The sequence below is a fragment of the Pinus tabuliformis genome, chromosome J, assembly GCF_031772625.1.
Source record: "Pinus tabuliformis cultivar Carrire ecotype Pingquan chromosome J, CPIR1, whole genome shotgun sequence".
Taxonomy (NCBI): Eukaryota; Viridiplantae; Streptophyta; class Pinopsida; order Pinales; family Pinaceae; genus Pinus; species Pinus tabuliformis.
The window spans coordinates 165,908,657-165,934,495 of NC_142295.1; the positions used below are offsets into that span (position 1 = coordinate 165,908,657).

A 25,839-nucleotide genomic window follows, 5' to 3' on the forward strand; every position below is an offset into this window, starting at 1 on the left:
CTCAATGTGGTAAGGTTTTTCTACCTTATATCCATGGGGTTACAGACAAAATCGCTAAAATCCTAAGAAAGAAAAACATTATTACTCAATTCTCAGCTCCTGGTACTATCAGACAAAGTTTGAAGTCTGTAAAAGATGATATTGACAAGCATCAACTTAAAGGTGTCTATAAAATAGACTGTTCTTGTGGAAAAAGCTACATAGGTGAAACAGGTCGCTCCCTCCAGACAAGACTCAAGGAACATGGCGCTGACATCAGGAATGGAAGATCTCGTACCTCAGCATTGGCAGAACACTCCTCGAAGACTAAGCACCACATCTACCTGGAGAACGCATCAATTATCGCAAGGGAAGAGCAGCATCAGAGACGAAAGATCAGAGAAGCACTTGAAATTATTAAGCATCCTTGTAATCTGAACAGAGACAATGGTATGGAGATTAGCGGGAGCTGGCTTCCCCTGATCAGGGAAATCAAAAAGCGTCAACTCATCCCCAGGTAAGCCTTCAGCAGGTAAGTTATCCCTATCCTATCCTATTCTATTGGTCAGTGCTTTCTATTTATATCATAATTAGAATTATTAACATTAAAATACTTAAAAAAAATAAAAAAAAAATTCATAACTATTAATTAATATATTAATTAATTATAAATATTATTTATTTATAATTAATTAATATAATTTGGTTCAAATATTTTAATTTATTTTTATATAGAAATTGATATTTTTCCCTAGTTTCTTTAATAATTATTCCTCCCTTCATTTTATTAAAGTTGCTCCTTTAACTTAATAATTATATTTTTAATGCTAGAATATAATAATTTCTATATAACTAAATTAATATATTAATTATTATATTGATCAATTATAAATATTATTTATAATTATTAATATGAATTGATTTAATATATTAAATTAATTTATAGAAATTAATATATTTTAGTTCAATCTATTATCTAAATAAAAAAAAAATTAATATCAATTCTATCTCTAGGTTATAAACCTAATTATTAAAAATTTTTAAAAATTTTAATAAAATTTCAATAAAGCATAAAAAATTTATTAAAATAAAAAATAAATTAAAAATAAAAATAGAAAAATAAATTAATATAAAAATTTTTAAAAATATTATATATATTAATATTATTTATTAATTATTATATATTAAATAAAAAATTTTAAAAATTTATTAAAATGAAAAATAAAAAATTTTAAAATATGAATTATTATATATTAATTAAAATTTAAAAAAAAAATATTATATATATTAATATTATATATTAATTATTATATATTAATTAAATTTTTAAAAATTTATTAAAATGAAAAATAAAAATTTTAAAAATATTAATTATTATATATTAATAAAAAAATTTAGAAATTTTAATAAAATTTCAAATAAAGCATAAGAAAATTTATTAAAATGAAAAATAAATTAAAAATTAAAAGTAAGAATAAAATAATTGAAATAAATTTAGATTCAAACCGACCTGTGCTCTTCCTTAAAAATTTTATCCTATTCTATCATTTCTGCTCTTCTTTTATCATCATTCTCAAACCCTAATGATGGATCCCATTTGGGATTTGAAACGTTGGTATAAAAATGTTCATACTGTGGATTCTCCGATCAATGGTTCAAAAGATACAAACCACAGATCTCTTAAATCCAATATTATTGTCTATTTATTTTTAACTCTAACGTTATTCTACTATAATATTTTTCATCATATTTGACTTTTACTTAATTGAATTAATATTAACATCTATTATATAATAATATTACATAATTTTTTATTATATGATAAGGACTAATATAATAAAAAAATAATTTTATATTTAAATTAGATTCTCTTTATTTTCAAATAATATATTATCAATTCTCTATTTTTTTTCCTATATTTTATCTATTATTTTCTTACTATATGGTATTTTATTTGTATAACAATTAGTTTCCATAACTAACATGTTTTTTTTAACACATTGACCTATTCTCTAGCATAGCATTTAATTTTAATTTTAATTATTTGTTTTCCCAATGGTCATTTTTGGTTCTGGATGCATTTCTGCTATTTAAACATAATGATAGATTAGTTTTTTCAACTTTGTCCCAAGGATGAACCACATTAGATGGTTCAAAACGACCAACAAACAATAACGTGATTAATCTGAAAGACATCCTCAAAAAGAGACTCAAATGGCTAACTCCAAAACTTCATGAAAATGGTTACATTATGGCATAATGATCTCCAAAAATTCACAATAATTTGGGAGGAGAGTGAACTCTCAATTTATAGAAGAGGCTCTCAAAACATTCCCCCCTTTTGCTCATAAAATGTCTAAGAAACTTCATGAAATATTGACTTATCATACGCAATAGACTTGGAGAGTAAGACATTACAAAAATTAGCTTTACATGGTTTGAATGTAAGTTTAAGCCCTATACAATTAATCGTTGCAAACATATTCTTAATAAAACATAAAAATATAGTGGCAAACACACAAATTTACATAGATATTTTATCTTGGAAACCCAAACTTGAGAAAACCAAGAGTTTTTTTCATTATTTTTTTTGTATGGTATTACAATACAATATATATTCTGCGACATACATGAACTACCAATCCAACTATAGTTCTTGAACCAAAACTGCAAAACCATGGGCAAAACCACCATGTGCCACAATACCGCTTTTAACAAAACTTGGGGTTGAAAACCACCAAAAAAAGATGCCAAAAACAACCATGTGACCCCCATAATGTTCATGGTGCATACAAGTCATGCAAAGAATATAACACACACCCAACATTGAAAACCCTCAAACAGAGGTTGATGTCACATAAGGAGGCTTGACTTGCTTGACAAGTAGGACAATTCACTTTAGAAGTCCAACATTCCCTTCAAAAATGGTTTGTATTGACTTCAAAAAATTCTTGGAGGCTAGGGAAGGCTCAACATCCCCTTTTTCTTGTTCAATGTTCACTTGGAATTGACTTTCTAACCCCCAACGACTCTCTTGACTGGCATAACAAAAGTCCTCGATAAGAAATAAGGTTTGAAAAATGCACATTGAGATGTCTTGGCTCGCCTAGGTGAATGTAGTGGATCTCTTTCCTTTCCATGGAAAAGGTGATTGTACCTCAGAGAGTGAAAAAAAAACATTGTGAATTGTAAACCACAAACTAAGATGTGCATACATGAAATGAAATGGTCCACGTTAGGAATAAAATAGGCAGGCTAGACGTGAGCGTTTCTGTCCTTACATAATGAAATCATCTTCACATGGAAATGAATATAAACTTTACTCTAATAAATACAAAAGAAAATTTTCTAAACACAATGAAATGAAAACACACAAGAACATAAGTTAGAAAAGACATACTATAGTATAAGGATTCCCTTCTAGGCATCATATGTTACCTTGGTAGAAAGTTTTCAGAATTCTCCCATTTACGAGAAAATGTAGCTTTTCACCATCCAAATGGCTAAGGTAGAAAGAATTATGACCCGCAATTTCTTCAATTTGATAGGTCCAAACTAGAGAATTTCAAACTTATCATGATTCTTGATTTTTCACCTCTCTTTTTCTGAAGGAGGACATGCTTTTTTATTGAATTTCTTCTTTGTTCTTTATTGAATCTTCCATATATGATCAAACACGTCTTTTGCTCTCATCAAGTTCAACTAATTGATTGGTTTTATCTTGCAGGACTCAAGGCAAAGGATTCCCCAAAGCACCGACATAGAGAATACAAAATACCTTCCACCACATCTAATAGGAGGAGGAAAACCTAATCTAGAGATCCAAAGGATAAATGAAACCCTAGACACAAATGTTTAAAGGAAAATAATACCAATAATTTAGACAACAAAACTGTTCCGCAAGCATCACTATCAGCGATGATATGAATAGCCCAACCCTAGACCTTAAAGTTAAAAGGGCATATAAAAAAGGGCATTGTTTAATCTAGCAAAAAGGTTAAATTTTTTCACATATCCAATGCCTAATATGAAAGTGATGGTAACAGATGGAAAGAAAATCAAAGTAGGAAAATGCTATAAGGTTAAATTGTAGATTTATGATTACAATTTAGAATCCCCATTTTACATTGTACCACTTGGAGGAGTGAATGTGGTTCTAAGTGTCTAATGGCTACAAACCTTAGGCACTTACTCCGCCAGTCACTAAAAACACTATAAAGTTTAGATGAGAAGGACAAGTTAAAAGGTTTTCAACCACCTCAAAATCAAATTATATCATCACATCATATGGCGAAGTTGGTTTGAAAAGGAGCACAGACATATATGGTGCAATGTCGTCATATGGAAATATTGGCCTCAAAATTAGTTAGTGAAGAACCACTTGAGATTCAAGAGTTAATTCAAAAATACAAGAAAATATTCCAAGATTTGCCACGAGAAATGCCTCTTAAAAGAGAGATTGAGCACATTATCAAAATCAAAGCAGGCTCAAGCCTTGTCAACACCAACCCCTATTGGTACATATCAAAAAGAAAAAAGAATTCAAAAGGATAGTCCAAGACCTACTAAGGCACGGTATCATTACAAAATGTAGAGGTCCTTATGCAACTATTGTAGTCCTTGTTCGAAAAAAGGATGAATCTTTCAGGCTATGTATTGATTACAAAGGATTGAATAAGATAACAATAAAAAACAGATTTCCTATTTTTTGAATAATGGATCTTTCAGACTATGTATTGATTACAAAGAATTGAATAGAATAACAATAAAAAACAAATTTAATATTCCCTTTATAGATAACATGTCGGATGAACTACATGGAGGCAAGTATTTTTCTAAATTGGATTTGAGATTAGGATACTACCAAATCAATGTAAGATCGGAAGATGTGGACAAACATTACATTTCGAACTCATGAAGGGCACTACAAATTCAAAGTTATGTTGTTTGGATTAACAAACACCCTATCCCTCTCCCAGCAAATCATGAATGAAGTATTTTGATCGTACATAAAGAGATTTGTGTTACTCTTCTTTGATGACATCCTTATATATCGTAAAACATGGGATGGGCATCTAAACCAATTATACACAAAGACGTTAAAAATGTATCTTCAGAAAGGAAGTACTTTGGGACATGTGATATCACAAGAAAGAGTGAAGTTAGATTCAAATAAGATTAAAGTAAAACAATGGCCTAGGTCAATTAAAATTTCTAAATTAAGAGGTTTTTTGGGTTTAACAAGATGTTATCCCAAGTTTATTCGAAGCTATGCTCATGTAACCACACCCCTAGAAATTTTTTTAAAGAAGAACTCATTTCAATGGGATGACAAGGCATAAAAGTGTTTCAAAACCTTAAAGGAAATTACGTCCACTACACCTATACTATTAACTCTAGATTTTTCAAAACCTTTTGTAACTGAATGTGATGCCTTAGGTTTTGGAATAAGGGTAGTATTGATGCATGATGACCATCCTATAGCATTTGAACACAAGAACCTCAATAAAAAAGAATGTCTAAAATCTACGTAGGACAAGGAAATGTTCCCCATTATGCACACATTAGCCAAATAGAGACAATATCTTTTGGGAAATAAGTTATTGATACGAACAAATCTTAATAGTCTTCAACGCTTCTCTAGCAGAAAACACTTTCTACAAGACAACAAAAATGGATCGAAAAGATTCACTTTTGATATGGAGATATTACATAAGAAAGGGAAAGACAACATAACAACAATTGTTCTCTGGCGAAAAGACGAAGAATCACCATCGCTTGCAATTTCAATGGTAGTTCTATAATGGTTCGATGAAATCCAAAGTATGCAAAAGATCCAAAAACATGTGCTATAATCAATAATCCTGTTAAAAATTCAAAGATTTAAATGGAAAAATGATATTATTTGGTAGAAAGGAAGAATTAACCTAAGACCAGATTCAAAATTTAAGTCCAAAGTTCTCAAGGAATTCCATCATTTACTAGTAGTCGAACATGTGAGTTCCTTTAAAATCTACTAGAATGCACACCAGTCATTTTTTTGGAAATGGATAAATAACGATATTCAAAATGTAGCAGTGTGTGATCAATGCCAAATAAATAAAAATGAAAATATTATGACCCCCAACTTGCTCCATCCCCTAAATATTCCAAATCAAAAGTGGGAAGAAATATTCGATGGACCTTATTGAAGGATGTGTCAGATGGTAAAGACAAAATTCTCGTAATAGTCAACAAAACAAAGAAATTAGACTCTGTAAATCAAATTGCTAAAGTACTTCACAAAACTGTCCACAACTTACATGCATTTCCAAAAGTCATAGTTAGCGATAGAGACGCCAAATTTAAAGGGAATTTTTGGAAGAAAATTTTCAAACAGATCAAAATGTACCTTAATATGATTTTAACTTATCATCCTCAAACAGAGGGTCAAACAAAAATCATCAATAAATTTTTAGAGACATACCTTTTGTCATTATGTAACAAACAAACAAAATAAGTGGTTTCAATGGTTACACCTTGCTAAATGGTGGTATAACTTTAACCAAAATGACTCCCTTTCAAGCTCTTTTATGGTTATGAGCCCCCTAAAAGGAAGTAATTCACCATTAACAAAACAAAATTTCCAACAATAGAAGACCAGTTAGAGGAAACCCAGAATGTCTTTTAGGCACTAAAAAGAATCTAAATATTGCAAGAAATTGTATGAAACAACAAGCTGACCAATGCAAAACAAAAGAGAATTCAAGATTGGAGATGGGAATTTGTTAAGCTTCAAAATGACTCCCTTTCAAGCTCTTTTATGGTTATGAGCCCCCTAAAAGGAAGTAATTCACCATTAACAAAACAAAATTTCCAACAATAGAAGACCAGTTAGAGGAAACCCAAAATGTCTTTTAGGCACTAAAAAGAATCTAAATATTGCAAGAAATTGTATGAAACAACAAGCTGACCAATGCAAAACAAAAGAGAATTCAAGATTGGAGATGGGAATTTGTTAAGCTTCAACCTTACATATCCTTGAAGCAACAAGGGAAAAACAAATTAACACCGAAGTTCTAAGACCATATTAGATTAACAAAAATATTAGCCACGTAGCACACAACTTAAGCCTTCCTGATAAAAGTTGCATTCACAATGTTTTCCATGTATCTTGCCTCAAAAAGGGACTAGGTAAACACCAAGTAGCACAAACGAAACTCCCGACATTAGATAATGAAGGGAAGATCATTTTAGAAATATAAGGAATCTTTACTACCAGAGAAAAGAAATTACAATGACAAGTAATTAAAGAATATTTTGTTAATAGAAAACCTATAAGAAGAAAAAGCCTCTTGGGAAAGAAAATTTTCATCAACAACATCCCCCGCCATTACTTATGCTTTGAGGACAAAGCATTTCTTTTGAGAGGAAGACAATGTTATGTATAAAATTAATAATAACTATATAAAATATATTAATTATGTAGAGGAGCATGCTATATATGTGTGTGTTAAATAAACCTCAAAGTGGTGTTATTAACACTTGTTGTATTATTCAATAATTATGTAGCCTATCGATAATATATGATTCAAGGTTACTTGGGAATGGGAGCAGGGGTGACATTTTAGAAGCTCCCGGTTTGAGAGCGATTCCAAGAGCATTATATATATATATATATATATATATATATATATATAATATTTTGATGCATATATGTCAACAAAAACATGTAGAATGATGAATTATATATATAATATTTTGATGCATATATGTCAACAAAAACATGAATGATGAATTAGATATAAAAAACATAAAAAAACATAGATTGAACTATATAACAACAATTATCTAGAAGTTATAATCTTCATCAACCATGTCCACAAGTTAGTAACATAGTAACATACAACATAATGAGTTTGATCATTTACCAATCTTAAAGTTTCAAGCTTTCAAAATTCAATATATAACATTTATTATTATTGATCACCAATGTACTTGCAAGCTAAGTGTAACCATTACAACAAATAATATCCAACATGAAATGAAATATTATAAAATGAAACAACTTTTAACTTTCACAAAGCATCATATTCATAATTCATTACTAATGAGTTATAATTGCCAACTTCAAACTTCAAATTTAATTTGTTTACAAAAAATATCATAATAAATAAGAAAAAATCAATAGTTATAAAAACTACTAGAAACTAGGAAGGCAAGAAAATCTATTATCTATTGCTAATGCTTGAGCCTCTTGCCGCTACAAGAAATGTCTAATATTTTAGTCTTTTTGGAAAATCAATATCTTTGTCATTAATATAACCCTCTAAGCATTAATATCTAGAGGTATCTTTGTCATTACCTCTGGATCTGTATAGGGATCTTTGTCATTAATAGCACCCTTTAAGCATTAACATAAGATAGAAAAAACATAGCATGTCAAATCAAGATTTTGTTTGAATGATGCGTACATTTTTAGGAGGGTCATGATAGAGGAGTTCGACAACCAATGTCACTAACATCAAGATACATAGAGGGATTGGTGCTCTTGATTAAATATGAGTTCCATACCCTAATACATGACAAAATCCAATGGAAACATTGCAATCCCCCGAACCTTGAAATTCTAAAAAATTAATAAGTCTGCTAGATTTTGAATGAAATCTAAAATTCTGATTTCTTCATATGAAATCCAATGAGGTCGAAACCACTCTCAAACATCTTGAGTCATTTCATGATAATGTTAAAAATTTAAGTAAAAAGATTAATATGAAGATGAAGGATAATGTCACTTTTACTTTAAAAATTTAACATTACCATGAATCGCATATCAATACTATGGCCATAGGCTTAAGCATTAGGCTGCTCCACTCAAAACTTATTTGTTTCTTTGGAAAAAAATTGCATTTGGAATATTACTTCAATTTTTTTTTGCAAAAAAGTGTAAACACTCCCAAAAAAACCAGGGAGAGTTTCTTTTTACCAAGAGCACACTCCCGAAATTGCTCCCTTTTCGAGAGCATGCTCCCTACTAGCTCCCGAGTTGCTCCCACTTGTAGCACGAATTGGGAGCAGGGGCATGAAGGGGGAGGCGCTCCCCCACAACCCTGATATAATTGATTATTTAGGAAATATAAATGTGACCAATAATTATTTATCAAGTGTGAAATGCATTGTTCCCATGTTAATAATAGATTTGTTATCTTCATTCATTTATGTAAATACCCTAATTTCCTATATGTTTGATTGGGTTTGTAAAAACATATATTGAAGAATTAGGCACATATATATATATATATATATATATATATATATATTTGGAAATTAGGTGATGGTTTCCTTCTACTACTTTGGTCACATGGAGTTTTAAGAAGTTACAACTCACAAAACTAAAATGAATATTTTTTTCAAAATATTGGTCAATTGAGTTTAGTTTGAGTGGTTGGAAAAAAAAAGTTGTTATGCTCCCAAGCCACATTCAAGTTTCATAAGTTGACATGTTGACACTCTAGAATATACTAGTTTTGTTGCACTTTTAAGTGAGTCTATATTGAAGACAACATAAGGTATTTTTAAGTGAGTATATGTTGTCCAACATGTGGAAAACTATTTAATGTAAAAGAATGTCAAGATGTACTAATGCAAATGACAAAACGAGAGGAAAAACTTGCAAAACTAGAAGAAAAATTAACAGAAAAAGAAGAGGAAATTTTGCATTTAAGGAACCATAGCCAAAAATTACTTGCGAAAGTTGAGAAGTCCAAGGAAAGAAATAAAAAATTAAAATAAGAAAAAGAATATGTCGAGTGAAATTCGATAAGAAAAGGAAGAAAAAAATTTGTGTTTAAAAACTCTTAATTAAAAAGTTATTAGAACAAATCAAAAGTATAAAGGATAAAGAGAAGGATACTAAAGATGAAATCAACGATTAAGAAAAGGACAAACTTTTACGTCTAAGGAATCATAACCAAAACCTTCTTACACAAATAAAAAAGCTTAAAAGTGACAAGAAGTCACTAAATGACAAGTTAAAACAACTTACTCAAGAAGTATTGAAGTCTCCAGTCGTAACAGTCCAAGTTGAAGATAAATGAATAAATACCGATCTAATCAATATCACAGGTCAAGAAGATGAGAAACCAATAGAAGTTAAAACATATTCAGAATTTACAATTCAAACAATGAAAATTCCAAGTGATAATTCAATTGTCAACTCAACAACTACAGTTCTTCGAGTAAATCAGGGAACCGCCACACACATGACAAGGGGAATCCAACTAAAAAAACTCTTTATTGACATCTGAATCATAAGAGCAGACAACTAAGTTAGTTTATATATTTGAACCATTAAGAACGAAAACAACAGATTTACATTCCAAGTAAAACTGAAGTTTGCATAATCCAGTCCTATGGTAACAATTCATTACAAAATTCAAGTGATCGGAAGATTCCACAGAAGGTTAATCTATAATGGTCCGATCCATTCTTAGTCTGACAATTTTGTTTGTTACTCAAAGCATCATATCGTCTTGTATCAACGAAGATGAAAGTTCAGAGACAAAAAATATTCAAAACAGACAAAAAAATCAAACCATTCATCAATAAGCTTTGAGGACAAAGCATTTTGAAGAAAACAATGTTATAAATAAATAAATATATAAAATAATGAAAATAATATAAAACAATAATAATAATAAATAATGATTAATTAATAACTAGTTAATGAAAAGATATGTCCCCATAAATCGTCGATGAAAATACACTTGCTTAGTGTATATAAGCACACCATCACCTTCATCGTAATCATCTCATCAATTTTTTTATATACTATTCAATATACAATTACTTGTCCTACAATAAATGTCTTTGTCTTCGAAGTATTCTGAAGATTATTGCTACATTTACGAACTATACTATTCAATATACAATTACTTGTCCTACAATAAATGTCTTTGTCTTCGAAGTATTCTGAAGATTATTGCTACATTTACGAACATTGTTCGTTATAGCATGCCTTGGGATCGCACCTTGTTATGAACAAGTACTCGGATTGAAAAACAAAGAAAAATACAAGATCGATGTATTACATTCTACTGTTTAAGCACATAACTAGTTTATCTCCTAAATTTCGTTCATCAAAATTTTTAGCTATGACAAGTCAGATAACCCATACGCATTTTATGTATCCTCCATTATCCCTAATTTGAAATGACACCTTCTGATAGGAATGGACCCAAGACACTATGTTTACTAGCACACGCATTAAGAAGTATTTCAATTGTTCTAAAGTTGAAAATAAAATCATTTTTGAAAACAAGATCGTTTTTGAATACCTAGAGCAAGTGCCCATAGACACTCATACATCGTGATGGGAGCCATGAGGGACAATGCTGTTGACTGTCATAATTATCTAGAACACAGCCCATCAAGATTGGCACTTCATGAAGGAAATAGATAGACTTTGGGCTGAGATGGCTGTATTTTTTGCATATAATAAACGATGATAAATGAGCTTATGGACATTCTTCAGAAAAACCACCTGAGACCGAGAGAACCAGACAAGAATGTGAATCAACTAAAAACACAATTTAGAACAAGGCAGAAAGGAACCGTGCTGGTAACAATTCCTGTTATGTACAACATCAAACTCGGGTAATATAAGGAATAACTGTCCACTTTTAAAATTCAGTTGGGTATTCACAACCTGAATACTCTCCGAGGCCAGAATCTAGGCCATATACATCATTAAGGGCAACCTACGTTCAAATACTTCCCCTTTCCTTCAGTCTTTCCACAATTTCCATAAAGACTGTTAAGACAGACCTGGATAAACATATTAGCTTTGCTCGACTGCTAAAAGCATCATGGATATCCCGTGCATTGAAAAAGTGACCCTGTTAAAAACTTAACACACAAACTTCAGATGGCCATTTCAACTCTATGAACTGAGACATGAGATAATTTGGGGTTTGCACACCATCTCTATATCAATGTAATCTGGTCATCTCTTCCACTCTCTTGCATAGCTCCTCTACTGGAACAGACATTGCAGTTGCAATTTCCTCCATCCGATTTCTGCTGAGATCCAGAAATGACTCAATCAAATCACCGTCCAGGAAACACTTTGCATCCACAGTCTTCCTTTCATTGCTAAATGATCGCCACTGTTCATGGCTTAAGCCCCCTACTCCCTTGATCACCTTGACAAGATTTGCTTGCAACTTTTCAAGAAACAGATATTGCTCCTGAGGAAGAGATGCAATGACACCAATAACACCATTGACTGTTCCAAATATAACTGTAGGAATCTGGCTAGATTCTGAATCTGGCAGACGCATAACAAGAGATCCATGCCTAAAAAGATATAACAAACTCTCCTAAGTGGTATTCACCTACAACTTCCAATTTTCCTCTCTCTTCATCAGTTGCAGCATCGCTATTTTTCCTCACTGTAAAAAGGTTGAAATTGTTCTCTGCTCCAAGGTATATATCATCATCTAGAATTTCAACTGCTGTCATCCAATTTGCATTATAATCACGAGCCCTCTCTTCAATTGCTCCCTCCTCATGCTGCAAAAGACAATGATCACAATCAGTTACAGAAAAACAGATTGCACTAGAATAAGATAAATTTCACACCCATAATGCACCAAATACCAATATTTTTAATCTTCCAAGATAAAAGCACGTTCAAAAAATGATTTTATATTTTTAATTAGTTTACTTCATGCAACGATAGTGTTGAATCAAAAATACTGTTCTATAGCCCCTGAAACTTCCAATCAAAAACAGCTGACTATTAATGATAATTAAAAATATTAGCTAAACAAAATTTGAAGCCTTAACAGCTGGAACACGAAAAAATAACTTAAGTAGAACCATTCTTTTGGGTTTCTTTTGTCAAAATGCTACATTTACAGATTCCAAAAGATAATCAAAGTTCTTTAATCAATATTTGGATGATATTTCACTGTTACTGTTTATTTACCAAGCATTTGGAAAAGCATTTCCATCTACCATGTAAATTTTGGCAGTCTCTCTTACACTTTCCGGAATATATATTGATAAAGTTGGAAGAACATCTAAAAGTCACCAGACATTTGAATAACAATAGTCTACTCCATAATATATTCATCTCTATTTTTTGTTGATGGTATTATCCTTTGTCCTTTGCTCCAGAAGTATAGCGGCTATGAGTATCGCAATCAAATATGCTCCTAACAAGCAGAGCCATTCTTTTGAGTTATTTTTGTCAATTTTCTACTTTACACATTCCAAATCTCTAATAAATTTATGACATTTCACTGGAACTGTTTAAATTTTCTTAGTCTTTCTCTGACACTTTCCAGGGCATAACTATAAATTGATAAAGTTGGAAAAACATCTCTAAGTCATCACTCTCACACGTTCCAAATATATTCAAATTTCTTTAATCAACAGTTTTATTATATTTCACTGGAACTGTTTATTCACAAAGCATTTGAGAAAGTATTTGCATCTACCATGCAAATTTTCTTAGTCTTTCTCTGACAGTTCATATTGATGAACTTGGAAGCACATCTAAGTCACCACATGTTTTTGATAGAAGCCTCTTCCTTGATATATCCATTGCCATTAACTGTTGGTGATAATGTCCTTTGTCCTTTGCCGCAAAACTTTTACAGCAACAACTAGACCCTGACTCTCTGTTCTGCCTAAAAAGAATTATAAGTTTAACTTTAGTAAAAGTAAAGCCATAGCCTTCAGTTCCACCAAAGATGTTACAAGACTTCACGTGTAAGGGTTATAAAGACCAATCCACTTGCTCTAACACTTAACTGGGAGTTCAGTCTGCAAGCCTGAATTTCAGTTTGAGAACTGTTTCTTAACTGCAACATTTTAAGACGCATGCATTTCTTCACATTCTAGAAACAACGAGTTGTTGACAATGACACCAAAACAGTGCAAACATCTTATGCTATACCTAAGCTTATTATATGGAGCATAAATTTGGGGACAAAGGCTTAGATGAAAAAGATGGGCACAAACATTGAAAATGTTTAAATTATTATGCAAAGAGAAATAGTACAAGTCAAATCTCAATATGCTGTTAAGGCTAAATTTTTTTATGTACATTCAAAGAAAAAGTTGCCTTAGATGGGCAACCTATTATGAGATCTTACATAGATATTATTATTTATTTATGGACCCTGGCACGTCTCTCAGCAACTTAGCAACAACTTTACATTGAGTCTTGACTATTCTTAGCCATGTTTTTTACGGAGTTGATCAACCTCATCCACAGATGCTATTTGTGCAAGAAAAGCATCAGCCATCCAGTTCTTTGCTTATTACTTCTGGCCTATTACAACTACAACTAGTCAGAACTTAGAAAAGGGACTCAATCAGCTCAATTTCATTGAGTGACTATGGTATTATCCCTTATCTGGCATAAATAAACAGAACACTCATATTTGTCAAGCTCACCATCCTTCCATGTCTACTGCAAGTTCTATAGTGTTAAAATTGGCAACTAGGGCCAAACTCCAGATGGGTTATCTTATTTATGACAGCGGATATTTTTCTTGGATTCCTCTCTCTGAGAGGTGTAGGATTGATCTAGAGAATATCCGATTCTGAAATGTACAAATAAAGATATGAATTTATTTATATTATTGACAAATTGTCAAGGTCGGCCAGCAACCAAAACAGGGATTCAAACCCCCAACTCATCCTCAACGTTTCATATAAAAGGAGACCTTGAGTCATTTTCATCCTCATCTCATCTCACATCTCACTCTCTTCTCTTGTGATTGGATGTTTTGATTGAGTCAGATGACGAACCAGGCTCCTCATAAGGAAGGGTTACTCTTTCTCCAGGTCTTTTTTCACCAGGTCTATTTGAAAGGGCTATTGGAACCAGGCTCATCTTTCTTAAATAGGGCTATTTCGACAGCGCTCCTCCTTTCCTTCCACATAAGGCAAGCGGTAGCAATCATTTCCAACTGGTGCTCATTCCCAAGCGGTAGCGATGATAATAATGAGGGCGAACGGAATAGGGCGGATTGAATGCGGATTGAATGGCCTAAATCAATGTCCTCTTTGTGTAGAAGTTGCCTGTGCCGGTGATAACGCCTATTTTGGAATATGTTGAAGTGGTTGGTGGTAACGCTCTTCTCGTAAGACTCATCAGTTGATAGAATAAAAGAAATTGATTCACTTGATCGATGCCTCTCCCGTAAGATGGGTCATTTTATCAGATTGTACTGGGGCTATTATACGCATATCTAGGAAGCTGTCTCTCACATGTGCGGAGGAAGAAGGACGAATTTCTGTTTGACTGCGTTGATCAGCATTAACTGAACTGTAGGATTGCTGTTTGACTGCGCTGACCTCAAGCGTTGACCTGTTTTGACTGCGGTTTGGGTGAGGCATCTCTATCCTAGCAGGCCACAGATCTGGGCACTGAAATCGAGGCAATCTGACTTCTCCTTTGACCAGCATTGACTGCCCTATGTCTGGCTGCAGGTTGACTTTCGTTGACCAGTTTTTGAGTGGAATTTTTCGGACTGTTTTGGGCTGATTAGGCTTGCTGTTGGAGGCCAAAGTTGACTGGGTTTGACTGAGCTGATTAGAGGAAGAATTCTGCCCTGTTTGACCAGCGTTGACTTTTCTGGTTAGGGCTTTTTGCTGCTGTCATAAATTATCAGATTTGTAAATTGTACTATCTCTCCCTTTGATGAACTATTGAAGAATATAAGAAGAATTGATCAAGGGTTTCCGCACATTGGGGTTTGTCCCTGGCTGGTGCCACATCTTGTGTTGTCTTGTCTTGGCTTGTCTTCTACTGTTTATGTTTATGTTCTATCTGCATTTTACTATCATGCTGATGTGATTGCTAAATTGGATATTGATATTGGGCTAATAAAGAAATTGAAGTAAAATTGCTCTTAAGCATAGAACATACCATTGTTACCTAAAATTAACATGGTATCAGAGCTTAGGTGAAGACAAAGCCGAAACAAGAGTGAAAGAGCAATCACCAAAGACAGTTGGACAAGGACAAAAGGCTCAATGGGTTCCTCATCCCACTTCCCGGTTGAAGACAAGCTCCATGATAAATCTGACTATCATGGATGGAAGATGTCTCTTGATTTGACCATGGAAGAAAAAGAAGTGATGGATTATGTGCAGGGTAAAATCCCTGAGCCTCCTTCAAATGCACCGGTTGTTGCAAAGACCAAGTATGATAGGGATGAAGTCAAAGCAAAGAAGATTATCAAAGATTCCATTGACAAGTGTCTGGTGGCCTACATCTCCAATTTGAACACCTCCAAGGAGATCTACGACATGTTGGTTAGCATGTTCAAGGTTAGTGATGCTAATCAAATTTTATTTCTCAAAAATAAATTGAAGGATATTAAGAAGGGCAAGGACGAGGATATTCAATCCTACTTCTTAAGGATCACTGAGATCAAGAATGATCTACTTTCGATTGGAGAGGTCATTCCTGACAGGGAACTTACTATCACTAAACTTGGAGGACTCCCACTCGAGTGGTATATATTTAGAACCACTATTCTACTTTCTCAACAATGACCGAATTCCAGGGTTTGAAGAATTGACGTCGAGATGCATTCAAGAAGAAACAAGAATGGTGGAGCAAGAAATGCCTTCTAATAGAAGCAATCCCACTGCATTCTCTACTCATGTCAAGAGGAAGAACAATGCAGGTTCAAAGAAGCAAAGTCAAGGAAGACTGGGACTCACAAATCGAAGGAAGGGAAGATGCTTTGTTTGCAATTGCCAATAAGTTTGGCCACTATGCAAGGGAGTGACCAAATAGAAGGGACACATCACATGATGATGATCACAATCATTCCAAGGGTAACTTCAACAACAACAATCAAAGGAATGGCAGGTTCAATGGCAAAGGAAAAAGGAATGCGAGACATCAAGGAAAAGGTCAACCCTCCAAGAAAGCAAGGAACTCTAGGTATGAAGAATCAAATGATGTTAACAATAAGCAAAAGGAGTACTATCTTATATCGGCTCTCTCCACTACACTTTGGGGAATTGGCTAATTGATAGTGGTGCCTCAAGGCACTTCACTGGATACAAGGAAGCTCCCTCTAATCTAATAGAGAAGGAGACAAACTTGGAGATTATCCTTGGAGACAATGCCACCTATCCCGGGAAGGGAGTAGGAAATGTTACCCTTCAATTGAATGAAGGTAACACTATTCATTTACAAGAAGTTCTAGATGTACCTGATTTCAAGAAAAACCTGGTGTCCATTTCGACAATGGAAGACAAAGGATACAAGGCGGCATTCATTGATGGAAAGGTACGTGCTTGGAAAAGGAATTTTAAAGATTCTTTTACTCTTGGGTTCAAGGTTGACACTTTGTATCAAGTTGGAGGAAGTCCATTGGGAGCAATGTCTTGCGACACATCTCTACAATCTGAATTGTGGCACTGTAGGTTTGCCCATCTTCATTATAAGGCTCTACCCGATGTGAGACAGATGGTGACAGGTATGCCCGAGTTCAAAGTAGAGCATGAAGATGTATGTCTGGGATGTGCCGAAGAAAAACTTACAAAGTGACCATTCCCCTCAAGTAATAGCAAGACCACAGATATATTGCAATTGATCCACTCTGACATATCCGGTATGATACCCGTAAACTCTTTGGGAGGATACTTATATTATCTCACCTTTACAGATGATTATTCTTGCAAGACCTGGAATCTACTTCTTGAAGAAGGAGGATGAAGTGTTCACCTAGTTCCGACACTTCAAAGCCATGGTCGAAAACCAATCCGAGAAGAAAATCAAGATATTGAGGACTGATAATGGGACTGAGTACGAATCAAATGAATTATATGATTATTGCAAAGAAGCTCATGTTAAGAGGGAGACCACAACACCATACACTCCCGAGCAGAATGGTGTGGCTGAAAGAAAGAATCGTACTATTGTAGAAGTTGTTCGTGCCATGCTTCATGATCAAGGGCTTCCGAAGTTCCTATGGGCTGAAGCTGCAAATACCGTTGCGTATGTTTAAAACCAATGCCCTCATCAAGCATTGGACTCCAAGACTGCCGAAGAAGTGTTCACTAGTAAGAAACCCGATGTCTCTCATTTTAGAATGTTTTGCAGTTTCGTATATTTTCATGTGCCGAAAGAGAGAAGGAGCAAATTGGGTGCATCAAGGAAGAAAGAAATCTTTGTGGGCTACAGTAAAAATTCTAAAGGTTGTACAATTTATGTGGCTGGTCAAAGGGAAGTTGAGATAAGTCATGATGTCACCTTAGATGAAGATATGGCCCTCAACAAGATCAACAACCTTCCTATCCCAAGAAAGGACAAAGACGCTGACACTGGAAAACAAGGTGCAAAAGAAGATGACACAATGTCGGATGTTGATGAACCTATGGATCATATTGATCCTCCTCAAGAGCCCTCCTCCTCCAAGAGGAGACCATCATGGCTTAGGGAGACCCTCAAAGATGTCGAGAGACATATTGCACCAAGGGCGACTTTCCATGAAAGCAAGAAGCTGAACAGGTATCAAGGATACTTGACCGTCATAAGCACTATCATTCAAAATAAGCCTTCATCATTTGAAAAAGTCGTGAAGCAACAAGTATGGAAGGATGCTATGAATGAAGAATACGAGTCAATTATGAAGAATGATGTCTGGGATGTGGTTCCTAGACCCCAGGACAAATCGGTTGTCACCTGTAAATGGCTCTACAAAATCAAGCATGGAGCTAATGGAGGTGCAGAAAAGTTCAAGGCTCGCTTTGTTTCTCGAGGCTTCTCTCAAAAGGAAGGTGTAGATTACAATGAGATATTTGCACCTGTTTCCCAATACACCACCATCCGCTCAATCATAGCCCTTGCTGCCTTGCAAGGATGGAACCTACATCAGATGGATGTCAAGACCACTTTCTTGCATGGTTCGATCAAAGAGGAAGTCTATGTGGAACAACCCGAGGGGTTTGAGGTTCATGACCAGGAATCTCATGTATGCAGGTTGAAGAAAGCTCTCTATGGTTTGAAGCAAGCACCCCGGGCTTGGTATGAGAGGATTGATAGCTATCTGATGAAGTTGAGATTCACTAGAAGTGAAGCCGATTCGAACCTTTACTTTAAGGTTGAAAATGATAAACCTCTCATTCTGGTACTTTATGTGGACGACCTCTTTCTGACAGGTGCAAACCCTCTCATTCACAAATGTAAGAGGAAGTTGGCTTCTGAATTTAAGATGAAGGACCTAGGACTGATGCACCACTTCCTAGGGTTGGAGGTCTAGCAAAAGCCAAGAGAAATTTTCCTATCTCAAGGAAAATATGTTTGTGAAGATATTGGAAAGATTTGGGATGGTGGGCTGCAACCCTGTGACTACCTTAATGGAACTTAACTTTAAGAAGTTATGTGGTAGTGTTGTCGGACCTGAATTGGGAAATGCTTCTGAGTATCGTCAACTCATAAGAGCACTGATGTTCTTGGCGAACTCCCGCCCGAACATATGTTTTGCAGTTAACACATTGAGCCAATACATGGTTGAGCCTCATCATATACATTGGATTACTGCCAAGAATAATCTAAGATATCTTCGGGGCACAATCACTCATGGACTGAGATACACTGTCGAAAATGTGAGCCTGGATGGTTATTCTGATGTTGATTTGGCTAGCAGTGTGGTGGACTGCAAGAGCACTTCTGGATGTTGTTTTTCTTTAAGTTCTGCTTCGATATCCTGGATGAGTAGGAAGCAGAAATCGATTGCCTTCCGAGAACGACTTGGAGTCATGGAGAGACCCTCTTGTGAGGGTCCTATATGATATGGACATTGAGCTCTGAGAGCTCCGGGGGGCTTGGGGTATTTCTTGGAGCGATGAGCAACCATAGGGTGAGTGGTTCAACCTTCCCCTAGTGGTTTGCTATGTACATGGTGATTGGTTTAGCCTTCCCCTACGATACCCCTGACGACATGTAGGCGATACACCCTACCCGTGCAATCTGGGACTCATGGGAAGTACCTCTCATCTGGCCAATGAGTAGGGAAATGAGGATAGGGACCATAGTATTACCGTGGACGCATTGTCTACTACCGTACTCCCTATGCTAAGATGACCGATATTGATCTGGAATCAATTGGAACTGACTTCAAGTCAGTAAGAGTGGTATGACACTCTCTTTTGATTGGAACTGACTTCGGGTCAGTAAGAGTGGTATGACACTCTCTTTTGATCGGAACTGACTTCGGGTCAGTAAGACTGGTATGACACACTCTCTTTTATCTGGCACTAACTTCGGGTCAATAGAGAATGGTATGATACATTCTCGATCATTTCTTCTTCTTCATAGTTCAGCAGAGCAAAGCCGAGTGCAGAGCAGTGCAATGATGGCAGAGATAGTACCGACTAGTAGATGGAGTTCTCCCTAGTTAAGAGGGAGTGTTAAAATTGGAAACTAGGACCAAACTCCACATGGGTCATCTTATTTATGACAGCTGATATTTTTCTTGGATTCCTCTCTCTGAGAAGTGTAGGATTGATCTAAAGATCATCCGATTTTGACATGTACAAATGAAGATATGAATTTATTTATATTATGGACAAATTTTCAAGGTCGGCCAGCAAGCAAAACAGGCATTCAAACCCCCAACTCATCCTCAATGTTGCATATAAAAGGAGACCTCAAGTCATTTTCATCATCATCTCATCTCACATCTCACTCTCTTCTCTTCTAATTGGGTACGCATATTTGGGCAATTGTCTCTCACACGTGCGAAGGAAGAAGGACGAATTTCTGTTTGACTGTGTTGACCAGTGTTGACCGAACTGCAGGATTGTTGTTTGACTCTCAAACGTTGACCTGTTTTGAACGCAGTTTGGGTGAGGCATCTCTATCCTAGTAGGCCGCAGATATGGGCACTGAAATCAAGGCAATCTAACCTCTCCTTTGACCAGTGTTGACTGCCCTAGGGTTGGCCACAGGTTGACTTTCGTTGACCAATTTTTTACTAGAGTTTTTTGGACTATTTTGGGTTGATTAGGCTTGTTGTTGGAGGCCAAAGTTGATTGGGTTTGACCGAGCTGATTAGAGGAAGAACTCTGCCCTATTTGACCAACATTGACTTTTCTGGTTAGGGCTTTTTGCTGTTGTCATAACTTATCAGATTTGTAAATTGTACTATCTCTCCCTCTGCTAAACTATTGAAGAATATAAGAAGAATTGATCAAGGGTTTTCCCCACATTGGGGTTTGTCCTTGGCTGGTGCCACATCTTATGTCCTCTTGTCTTGGCTTGTCTTCTACTGTTTATGCTTATGTTCTATCTGCATTTTACTATCATGCTGATGGGATTGCTAAACTGAATATTGATATTGGGTTAATAAAGAAATTGAAGTAAAATTGCTCTTAAGCATAGAACATACCATTGTTACCTAAAATTAACATACAGACATATTGCTCACTTGTTTGCACTATATAGGAGATCGAAATTTCATAACTAGCGAAGGTCATGTTATGTCAGTGCCAATTTTAGTGGGTGACTTGTCAAAAGATTACTACGAGTTTCATATGTCTTGAGGTATAATAAGTTCTAATTTTCTAAAGGGGGTGTGTCCTACACCCCATAACACGGGTGGTTAAAAAGAAATAAAATGTTGCAAGGTGGCAATTACACTATTTTTTTCTTGCAAAATAAAAAAACAGTTTCGCAAGAAAAAAAGTTTGTCCCTGCCGATTTTTTCCCTACCTCTCTTGTATTTAATTTAATTTTGAAGGTCCAATCAATGTGGAAAAAGTCTGCAAAAAATCGCGATTTAATCCTAAAAACGCAATTTTTTGAACTAAACGATTTAATCCCCCAACTTTTTGGCGACTTTTTCACAAAGGAAAAAGCCGCGGATAAACAGGCCACAAAGGTGAAAATGATCTTAATTTCTGTTGTTTTCTCTCCCATTCGGCACTGTGGAGATTCATAGGGGTTTGCCATTGCCCTAGAGGAGAATATTTGTGAGTTTTTTGGTGGACATTTGGAGATTTTTCCATTGGTCATCGTGGGAGATTCAAAGTGCCGAATTGCTGCTGCCATGTATGTATTTTAATTTCTCTCTTAGTTTTTTTTTACACAAATGATTTCTTAAATCTTTCTATACTTCTCTAAAATTCTATTAGTTTGTTTATGTCTTATTTTTGCCTAGAATTTTGAAAGGGAAACATTGTTTAGAATCTAGATTGAAGCAAAACGTCAACTTTCAAGAATAAAATGACAAACATTCAAACCCTTGTTTATTGAATCTGAGTGTTTTCAAGTGACTGAGAAGAGGCATTTAAAATCTAAAATCAACTATTGCATTTGTGTTTGCTTTTTATGTGATGGGAAATTTTTAATTTTTTTCAAAAAGAAAAATTGTGTCTAGGTTTAAATTCAAGTTAAAAGTTTAAAACAAAATGCCAGGGCTTTTGGACGCTATGTGGGAATATGGTGAACCTGATACTATACACGAATCTGGGGGGATCAATAGAATGTATTTGACTTGCAAGTTGTGTGGCAAGCATATGTCAGGAGGTATCAACAAATTAAAATTCCATTTGGGGCAAATTCCAAGGCAAAATGTTGACCTTTGCCCAAATACAACTCAAGAAATCATCTGACAGGCCATTCAATCATTGATGGATAAAGAGGAGGGAAAAGACACCAGGGCAGCACTAAAATTCCAACTTGTAGGGGCCTCAAGAGTGGGGGGAATTGAGAGTGGCAATGCTTCTTCAGCATCACCTTCCTCACCCATAGTCCCAACCCCTCATCTATGTCATCTTTTTGTGTTCCTAGAACCACCATTGGTGCACAACCTGTGATCAAATCAACAATTAAAAAAAAGAAGGAAAAGGCAGAAGCTGACAGGTTGGTCAGTAAGTGTCTTCTATGGAGTGATGCTCTTTTCAACATTGCCTAGACAAACCCATTCTATTAGCCTCTGTTTGATGTTGTTGTTGTTGTTGGTCGAGGGTACAAAGCCCCCACCTTTGCAGAATTGAGAGGGCCTCTTCTTCAAGATGAAAAGACTGATTGCACTTCTAAATTGGAGGAGTTTAGGGCGTCATGGGAACAAACTGGATGCACAATCATGTCAGATGGTTGGACTAACCAGAAGGGTAGGACCCTTTTTAACTTCTTGGTTAGTTGTCCCAAGGGGACAATGTTTATGAAATCTGTTAATGCATCTGCACACATTAAAGATGCACGTACATTATGTGAGTTGTTGGACATCTTCATTCAGGAAGTAGGTCCAAGCAATGTTGTCCAAGTCATAACACACAACGCTGCAAATTATGTTGCACCTGACAAGTTGCTTATGAAGAGGTATCCTGACTTGTTTTGGGCACCTTGTATTGCTCATTGCATTGACTTGATGTTGGAGGATGTAGGTAACATTCCTATTGTGAGGGATATTATTGAATCATCCAGGAGCATAACAAAATTTATATATAATCATGCATTTGTGCTTAGCATGACGAGAAAATACACCAAAAACAAAGAGTTGGTGCGTCCTGCCATTACACGATTTGCCACTACTTTCATATCTCTTTAGTCTCTGTTGAATTCTATGTGGGATGTGAAGAGCATGTTTCTTTCAGCGGATTGGCGTGCTTTATCTATTAGCCGCAAACCAAAGGGAGAGGGCATATGCAGACTAGTTTCATATGATCAGAGATTTTGGGCAGGAGTAGAGGAGGTGTGTGCCATTTCAGAACCTTTGGTATGGGTTCCTCGGTTGGTTGATGGAGACAAGCCCGAAATGGGCTACTTGTATAAGGCCATGGATAGGGCCAAAGAAGTCATTCGTGCTTATTATGAAGATAAGGGAGACGAGGGGTTAGAGAAACAACTGGTCATATGGAGAGTGATTAATGAGCGATGGAACAATACCCTCCATCGCCCCATTCATGTTGCAGGTATCTACCTCAACCCTGCATTTTCTTACGCCTGTGGTTTCATATTTGATGCCGAGGTGATGGATGGATTCTTCAATTGTGTTGAGAGGATGGTGTCATCTGAGCAAGAACGTGAAGATATTTCTAAAGAAATGGAGGTCTATAGGATGGGAGGTGGCACATTTGGTTTTACCATGGCTATTAAGAATAGGACGACCAAAATCCAAGTAAGCATCAGTTTGTTTCAAACTTTCAAGTTTAGAATTTCAATGGTTTTTTTATGTTTCTCATTTTTCTTTCAACTTGTAGATGCTGGGTGGACAAGCTATGGTACCAGAGTACCCCATCTCCAAAAGCTTTCCATTTGAGTGCTCAGCGAAACATGCAGTTCCTTTGGGTGTGAGCGCAACTGGAGTGTATTTGACAAAATACATAGCAAAAAGCGCAACAGGTAAAAAAAATTCAAATTAAATTTTTTGAATTCATTTGATTATTTTTAATATTTAAATTTTCTAAGTACTAATTTACAATCTATGACCCTAATACAAATTGGAGTCCCAATGCCTCAATGACATGGTCTACGTCTACTACAATCTTTGATTGTGGGTGAGACAACTTCAAACACCTACTGATGTGGAAGCCATCTCATTGGACAATATTGATACCACCGCTACATGGAGGGTCGAGACAAAGAGGCCGATCATGGACTCGATTCCGAATTGGTTAGGTGTGGATCTAGAGGATGTAGCAGTTGCAGGGGAGGGAGAGCCAAAGGTAGAGGAGGAGCAACATCAGGGTCAGGAGGCAGAGTTGGTTGAGCATGATGAGGAGAAGGTGACACTATCTAGGATGGGCAGCAGCAGTATAGGACAGAGGCCACCTCTTCCATCAGCTTCTAGAGGACGATTGAGTCCATTTGTATCCCCAGGGGCAGGACCTTCTTCCTCTAGAGGAAAAGGCAAAGCCATTCCCTATTCCCATAAAAGGGGAAGAGGATCTCAGTGACTGATTACTTGATGACTTTTAGATGACTCATGATATACATCTATTATATTTTTTGTTGATATTTTGACTCTTGAGAGTTGAGACTCAAACAGGACTCAAGATTCAGGAGTTGATTCATTATTTTGATATGTGATGTAGCACTAGACTTCATACACATATTATATATTAGCTTTCTTTACATGTTTATGTGGAAATGCATTTATTTGATGTTGTGGATACTCTAGATGTTAAAAAAAAAAAAAAAAAATGAATAATTTTGTGTTTTTTTTTTAATTTCGCTGACTTTTTAAAAAAACTCCCGACTTTAACGAGTTTTTCAACTTTTGGACCCTTGCTGAATTAATCCTGCCTTCGACTTTTTCCACATTGGGTCCAATAGATCAAAGTTGGTCTCGGTAAAGTGTAATCATCATCATCATCATTTTTGCTCATAGTGTTGAACCTTCTTTGTCGGCATCGTTTCCACTTTGTTATCCTCAGTTTTATGCTATTGAAGTTATCTTTGCCATTATTAGAATTAACTACTGTAGTAAATAGCTGTAGAATTCCATCCATCTTCCTTGTCAGGAGCCTACTGGCTCCCTAAGGACCGCACAGGTGATAGATTGCCTCCTTGACCACGGCTTCTTCAGTAAAATTACAAGCAAATTTACAGCATTTGATGAGGGTGGATGGTTTATATGGTTGTCACTTCATAGAACCTTAATAAGATGTACATCAAATACAGTTGTACACCAATTGGTATTTACTATTTAGTCACTCGTATTGTGTTTTTCTTAGCATCGAGATGCCTTGGGTACTTATTAGATAGAATGTACCATTGACCATTTCTTGTTCATCACGGAAATTAATATTATTATTTTCATTTTTATGTATGCATGTATGCAATCTACTTATTTTTCCTCATAGCAACACCAAAGAAAATATTCAGTTCTG

The 25,839-nt window shown here is 35.3% G+C and overlaps 1 protein-coding gene across 1 annotated transcript in view; it reads right to left on the minus strand.

Annotated features, from left to right (window-relative positions):
• Positions 1-11,528: 11,528 nt before the first annotated feature.
• LOC149226197 (DNA damage-binding protein 1-like) overlaps positions 11,529-25,839 on the minus strand; it is a 229,211-nt gene continuing 214,900 nt past the window's right edge. The window contains 2 exon segments of the mRNA XM_089377428.1: positions 11,529-12,326; positions 12,328-12,531. Coding sequence (XP_089233554.1) covers positions 11,949-12,326; positions 12,328-12,531 — 582 coding nt within the window. The 3' untranslated portion in view covers positions 11,529-11,948.